Genomic DNA, 7,715 nt, shown 5'->3' on the forward strand with positions numbered 1-7,715 from the left:
GAGCCTCTCCTGTATACAAAATACCTGCAAATACATCTTTCACGCAGGAAGCATGGACTCCATATAGAGTGGAAAGCAGATGATGACATGAGCAACCCTTACAGACCTGGAGGGTCAGGACCACAATGCCCTTTCTGGACTCAGATAAGGAGTGGTCCCAGCAGGGACACCACACAACCACTCCACCAGTGAGAACCAAAGCAGTGCCTTGCACCTATTTCTTCCTCCTTGATCTGTGCATATAGGCACAAAGGAGATAAGAGACCATCTGAAATTAAGAGGCTAAAAGATGTAAAGAAAAGAGACAGCAGGAGAAGCAATGACAGGAATCATTATATAACAGTATGAAAAAACCAATAACACTACTGGTGCAGAAGAGGTTTTCAGAAGGACAAGTGAGACTCACAGGATGCTGGGCCCAGGGACCAGCTGCTCCCTGCATACCAGGGGGACACAAACCCGTGGTTGGGCACAGATGCAGAGGCTGTAAACCTCTGGAATTTGCAGGTAGGTAAGTTCCAGCCTCTAGAGCCTGCCCAGCAGTGGGATGACCAAAGCGAGAATCCTCCTCCCTGGATGTCAGACATACCAGCCACGCAGACCGGTTTACCTGTTCTGCCTCCCACACCCCATGCTACACTTGCTTCTCCTCCAGTCTTCCTGGCTGTGCCTGGCAAGGGTCTGGGTCCTGTGCAGAGCCTCACCAATCCACTTTCTCTCCTCTGAGTGAGCTGTGCAAACAGCAGAGACTGCTCCTTGGCGAGAGACACAGATACTCCAACCACAGGCCTAATCCTGCAACGCATCCTGGACCTCAGCAAGCGGCAAGAGCAGAGGACACACAGCATCTTTGCCTCTGAGAAGGGGATGAATCACTAGAAAACAGACCCAGGCATGGAGCCAGAGCAAGGAGAAGATGGTCCTGCAAGGCCTCCATCTTTGGGAGCAGGGGTACCAGAGTGATCAGAGCCATGAGGTCCCCTTCCACCCACTCAGAAGTGGCCCCAGCGCCCATCCTCCTGGCTCCTGACTGGCTCCATGCTATTCCTGACAAGGCTGTAGCCTGGCTGTCCCTCAGAGACACGTTGTGCCTGAACACTTCAGCTCATGCCAACTCCAGAGCTGTGCACAGCCCCTGCCTGCCACAAGAATGGGAACTAGCCCTGCTCCCTCTGGATCTCCCCTCCCAGCAGAAGCCAAGGGGCAGGAAGGCAGACCATGGCCTGGTTTCCCAGTCCACACACCTTTCCAGCAGCTTGGGTGCTACAAATCAGAAGATTCTGCCAGGAACGTCACCTTCAGAGGTAACCTCCCAGCTGAACCAAGAGCATGAAGCACTTGGGGAACCACAGGTTCAGCAGGCTGGGGCTCCCATTTAATCTTTATCACTGAACCAAGCCATAGTTATGACAGTTCCCAACGACCAGCTTTTATTTTTCTTTTGCAATCTGCCGTAGAGCTCTGATGAGATGATGCTCCCAATAACCTGCCAAGTCCCTTAGCCAGGGAGCCTATTCAGACCACCAAAAATATAGAAACAAAAGCATCAGTCCAAAAAGGTTTCATGGGCAGAATGACATTCCTTAACTTGTTGTTGCATCAGCCTACACTTTAACACTTTGGGCCTGATCCAGGAAGCGACGGAGCAGCCTCGGTTCGTGCTGCTCAGAGATGTGCAAGCTTGAAAACCTCACTTCCAAAAAAAAAAAAAAAAAGTAAAAGCCACATACCTTTTGTCATGCTTTCACCTGATGATGAGACCACAGTCCCGAGAAATTCCCCCATTTACATTCTTTTTAACTCTGCAACAGCTATTTCACTAAATCCTCTATGTCCACAAATGGCCCACATACAGATACACATGAAATTAGCGTCTCCGAAATTAGTTTTCTCGTATGCAGTCCTAGCCTATTTTCCTCAACAACATATTATGATATGCAAGGTTCCACCTTTCTCCCAGGAAACGCAATCTTCTAAATTTATCTTTTGGATGACTAAGAGGCAGGTCTGGCTTTCAAAATCTGGGGTCAGCAGTCCTGAACTGCAATGCATTTGCCCCAGAAACACCCCGTTAGTAACACAACAACAAAAGTAACAAGGCAGCACACACACGTTCATTACAGAGCTAAGTGTAACTGGACAAGGCACCTGGCTTTAACGAGGCAAAAAGCCAATTAACCTGATGAGGAAGCACAGCATTCTGTCATTGAGTGGGGAACCTGGATCCCCTGGAGATACACCCCGTGTCGCCTGGTAACCCACCTCACGTGCGAGATTCTAACCCATTTCTGGTGGCGCGGCGCCCCCCGGCAGCACCGGCCCGCTCCGGGCAGCGGGACCGAGCGCGCCCCCGGCCCAGGGCGGCCTCGCGCTGCCGCACGCGCAGACCCTGACCCCGCGAAAGCGCAGTCGTCGTCCCCACCCGGTCGCCCCGCTGCCCAGCCCGCGGCAAGCGTTCGCCCTGCCGGAGGGCAGCAGGGAAAACGCAGGCACGAAGGGGGGACGCTCCGGCCGGCGCTCCCCTGTTGAAGTAATTTCATAACGGCGCGTACGCGGGCGGCGGCGGCAGCGCGCGGGTGCCGCGGCGGGGGCGTCTGAACGCGCGGGGCGAACAAAAGAACCAACTTGGCGGCGTTGGCGGGGCCGGGGCTTTGCCGGAGACGAAGCTCGGCGGCACTCCGGGCACGGCCGGAGGGCCGGCACCTGCCGCAGGCCCCGCAGCCCGCGGGCAGAGCCCCTCCCCGCGCCCGCAGCCGCGCCGGGCCGCCGCGGGCGCGCAGGGCCAGCGGAGCACGCCGCGTGCCGGCAGCCGCTCGCCGGGCCGGGGCTGCGGGCCACCCCCCGGGCGGGCGGCGGGGAGTAGCTCCCGAGCGGAGGCACCGGGAAAGCTCCGCGACCGAGGGCTGCGGGCCCGCCCGGCGCGGGCCCCGGGGCTGCGCGGCTGCGATAGCGCCGCGGGACCGAGACCAGGCCGGCACCTCGGGCCGGGCGAGCGGCGGCCCCGGGGCCGGGGTGGAGCGCGGCTGCGGCGGCTGGGCCCGGCGGAGCGCGTCGCCCCCGGTGCGGGCGCGGCTCCCCGTGCCGGTCGGGGCTGAGGCGGGGGCGGGGGGGGAGGGGGGCGACGCGACCGCCGGGCGGCCCCCGGCCCCCAGGGTACTGCCCTGTCGCCCCGCGGCTGCCGCGGGCCGGCGCCCCCCGCTCCATCACCGCGTCCCGCCGACCCTCCCCGGCCGCCGCCCCCCACCTGCGCGGCGCGGCCCGTACCGCAGTCGGCGCAGAGGATCCGCGCCACGTCCCGCTTGAGGTTCTTGCCGCTGGTGTCGAGTGGGGCGAAGGCGGTGCGGAAGACGAGCGGCTCCTCGGTGGGCTCCAGGAAGAAGATGTAGCGGTGGTTGCGCTTCACTTTGAAGCAGGGCGCCTTGGAGCCCACGCTGATGAGCTGCTCCCGCTGCAGCCCGCCGCTGTTGAGGGGCCACAGGTCGAGCACCTTGACCAAAACCCCCCCGGCGGGCCCGGCGGCTCCGCGGCTGTCATTGCCGCCGCCGGCGGGGGGGCCTACGGACTGCACCTTGCCCTCCAGCACCACCGCCGCCGTGTACGCCTGGTCCTGCACCGACTTAAGGCTGGGCGAGTAGCAGGCGAGGGAAACGCCGAAAAGCAGCATGGAGAAGCCGGGCGCCGGGTCGCGCCTCATGCCGCCGGCTGCCGCTCGCTGCCCGCCGGCCCTGCGGCGGCCGGGCTGCGGGGCTGCGGCGCGGCGGGCGCGGCGGGGCGGAGCGGAGCGGCACGACGCGGCGCGGCGCGGAGCCGCGCGGGTCCTCCTCCGAGCGAGGGAGGTGGGATGCGCTCACCGCCGCCCCGTCCCCCGGGATGCTGACCCCCGCCCTCCCTCCCCGAAATGATGGTTCCATGCCCCGGGGACTCCCCTTCCCCCCCCCCCCCCCCCCCCGGGGATGCCCGCTGCAGCAAAGGGGATCCCTGCGTCCCGGGCTACCGCCCCTGCAGGGTCTGGGGGTCCCCGGGGATGGAGACCGATGGGGTTGCCTCCGTCTCAGCCATGGGGCTGGCCAGGCCCCCAGGCATTCACAGACACACGCACGCACACACCCGCCAAGATGCCACCAGAGATACATTCATTCGGGGGCGGCTGCAAGTGACACAGCCCCCCTGAGCTGCGCAGGGCCCAAGAGCCAGGAGGCTTCTCTCTGCCCGAGGTTTCTGTGGAGCTGGGAGGTTTGTGCCTGAGATTCCCTGCACACCTGAGGAAAAGGCATTAACATAGAGACAAATGGAGTAAGGTAATAGGTGAGGACACAAAGCCTCCTTTCATGCCCTGATCCCTGCTGTCTCTTTTTAATAAACAAGTGCTCTTCCCCTACAGTGGTTTCCAGGAGGAGTCAGTTTAATCTCCAAAAAGTGGCTTATTTGGGTTTACTTTCAAAGCTGACCCTGAAGCATCTGTACTCACAAAGCCTCACTGCCCAGATGGCACAGCATAGAAGGGATCTGAGATGCTAAATTAGCAGCAGAGGATTTTGTATCTGTTGTCGCACTAGATTCTGCGTTGAAGGGGAGCGGCCATAGTCCCACTGCGATGGAGGTGACCTGGAGGCAGGAAGGCTGGGCTTAGCCTTCGCTGAGGCAATGGGTTGGGGCACACCTTGTAGCAGGGTTGCAAAGCCCTGCCCGTGTTTCAATGGAGGCACAGCCCCCACCCCACTGGCTTTATAGCCTCAAGGGAACCCCTCAGTACACCCTGAAAGCTGACAAGAGACAGGTCTCGGATCACATCGGTGAGAGCAGAGGAACACAGATGGCAGGATCAGGGTTTGCTCTCCATTTAACACAGTGCAGCCAGCATCACCAGGCAAAATGGGAAAGGAGCAGAGCTGCTCTGCCCAGCACAGGCACCAGGCACTGCCTTTCCTCATGTTGCCCTGGCTCTACTGCCCATGGCAGGAGCCAGCATTGTCCCACCACTGGCACACAGTGACACAGCCCCAGCGCACACACATACAGAGCTCTGCAGCCCCGGAGCAGTCGTGGCTCTGCACTGCCAGCCAGGACAACTGCTTTCCCCCTCTCCAGGTAGGCTAACAGCTCCCTGAACAGCTCTGCCATTGCAGGACTGTGATGCATTGGAAGCAGCAGTATGTTAACAGCAGGGCTTGGGGAGCATTTCTTGCATATGTTTTCTCAGGCTAACTGTGATTGTCTGTGGTTTTCTGCTTTCAGATGTTTCTGAAAGCTTTTCCTTTTCCCCTGTTCGGTGACTGTGCAAAACTGCAGAGGAACACAGGCAGAGGCAGGAGGGACCAGAAGTGTTTCCAGTGGCAGAGGGAAGAACGGTATTTTGGATTCAGGAGGCTGCTTGGAGGAGGGGAAGGGAAACCACCTGACTGACTACTCTCTGCTTTTGACACAAATCTCTGTGGAAATCCCCCTTTTCCTGATGTTTTGCTCAGACAGCAGCACACATTTTGCCTGAGAATGAAGGAGATACCTGATAGTATAACTTGAGATCTGGAGGTCTCCTGCTCTGCCTTTCCCTTCACCAGAAAAGACAGCTTAATGCCCAGGCATTTGAGTTGCTAATCCTTGTCTTCTCCCTGTTTGCAGGTTGAGATCCCGGTTGGACCACAGTGGTTTGATCAGCTGAGAGAAATTCAACACAAGACACCTGTGAGGCCTCCAGGGCAATTTTGAAAAGCAAGGTTTTTCCCTGTCTCCGGGACATTTTGGAGTCCAGGATGCAGCCTCATAAAAAGGCGCTGGCCACATCTCCTTTTAGCAGCATTTTTTCTGCTGTTCAGCCTAGCTCTTGTGAAGACAGCTAGTCTTCATCGCCAGAGATGCTGGCACTCCTGTTATCACTTGGGAAATGGCTTAGGACTAAATCTCTTCCCCCTTTCCCTGCTGCTTGTCCCATATAAATGGAAAATCATTCTTTTCTGCAGGTCCTTGGGCATTTTGACATACAAAATGAATAAGGCAAGGCCAATATGAACACTGGTTTTGAGACAATGGAGCCTAAATAACATACTTTCTAAAATATCTCTCTTCAGTTGCCTTGCAAAGACTCAACCCTTGTTCACAAAACAACAGAATAACTGAGGTTGACAGGGATCTCAGAAGGTCTATGGTCCAAGTCCTTGCTCACAGCAGGCCTGGCTGGGTTAGGCCACTCCACGTCGTGCCTAGCTTGGGGTTGAACCTCCCTGGTGAACCTGGTCCAGCTTTGACTACCTTCATGGTGAAAAAAGCTTTTCCTTATTGCTAATGGAAATTCCCTGTGTTCCACCTTGTGCCTGTGGCCTCCTGCCCCCCCTCCATCTGTGGGCTTCTGCCCCTCTACTCTCTCTCCCAGGTGCTGGCAGCACCAAGATCCCCTCCAGGCCGAAGAAAGCCAGCCCAGTGAGACTTTTCTCATACGTCCTGGTCCCCTGCCCCTGACCTCTGCTGCACTCATTCCACTCTGTCAAAGTCCTTCAGTAGCACTGGAAAGTCCCAATCTGAACCCAACCACCGGCTGGGAACTCCAAATGCCACGCAGAGGGGAGGGATCCCTTCCCTCACCCTGCTTGTTGCACCCTGCAGGTTTTGTGGGCTCTAGGAGAGGTTCTTTTTATTCAGGTGAAGACCAGCAAGGGGCCAAAGGACTTCTTCAATGTGCTGGTGTCCAACAGCTGATCCTTACTGGCAAGTCATGCTTGAGTTCACTACAGGTCCCCAAGCGACAGCTGGAGGGAAAAGGTCCTAATTCATCCCCCAGGGCTGGAAGATATTTCTCCTGGGGGAATGCTGTGTGTGTACTTTCATATCCACTGAGGATATCCAACAAAGCCAGGCAGGAGGTGGTGTGGTTTTACTAATGGGATTTTGCTGACAGGGCAGTGCACAGTTAAGAGTGATGGCTTACCTCTAGTGTGCCCATGGGCTGGTGATAGAGTCACATCATGTTCTAACATCTCCCGCCAGGCTTTGCATTGCCTTGTGGCTTGGGCAGTGATCTCCGCAGGGTCTTTCTTTGTATCTGGGCTGTACCATGGATCACTGTGAAGCCTCCTTGGCACAATGCTCTTTTCAAAGCTTTCTAGAAAGACCTCAGAAGAGCAAGTGTGCTGGGGGTCAAGGGCTGTGCCTTGTTGTAGGTCAAGGACTTGCACTGATTTTATCTGCACAGGGAGGTGGACAAAAACCTTTGGCCCCCAAAGCCATTTTGCCAAATAGAACATTTTAAATCTCACCCTTTGCTTATATATGCATTTTCTGCAGCTCCCATGTCTGTTCCTCAGGGTAAGGACCCCTATCCCCATTTCACTGTCTCTATCACCAGCTATCACATATTTGGGACCTCTTCTGCTACCGATTTTGTCTCAGAAAGAGTTTTCCCCAGCTTCATCACCACGGTTGTTAGCTGACACCATCCTTGCTTAGTCTCAAGGCTGACATGTATTTTCAGATTTTCACCCTGTTTAAGAATGGTCAAAACTGTGGCAAGTTTAAACACTTCCCAGCTTCTCCTCTCTTCTGCAAAATCCACTGTGCTTTTCAGTAAAGAGGCTTTGTGTTTGTTATCAGCCAGAAGCCAGACCTTTCTGCACCATCTCAGTGCAGCTGCTCTTGATTGTTTGTGTCTCTGACCCATCCATACCCCTTCCCTTCTGGGTTTTTATTTCTTCATCTTCCATATTTTCCCTTTATCAGCCAGCAAA

General features: G+C 56.7%; 1 protein-coding gene across 2 annotated transcripts in view; it reads right to left on the reverse strand.

Annotated features, from left to right (window-relative positions):
- Positions 1 to 3,764, reverse strand: part of LOC121092327 (pro-neuregulin-2, membrane-bound isoform-like) — a 30,754-nt gene extending 26,990 nt beyond the window's left edge. For both annotated transcript variants that reach the window (XM_040603138.1, XM_040603139.1), the window contains exon 1: positions 3,265 to 3,764. In XM_040603138.1, the coding sequence (XP_040459072.1) occupies positions 3,265 to 3,694 (430 nt within the window). In that variant the 5' untranslated portion in view covers positions 3,695 to 3,764. The remainder of the gene's footprint in view (positions 1 to 3,264) is intronic.
- Positions 3,765 to 7,715: the final 3,951 nt, after the last annotated feature.

Source organism: Falco naumanni, chromosome 8, assembly GCF_017639655.2.
Source record: "Falco naumanni isolate bFalNau1 chromosome 8, bFalNau1.pat, whole genome shotgun sequence".
NCBI lineage: Eukaryota > Metazoa > Chordata > Aves > Falconiformes > Falconidae > Falco > Falco naumanni.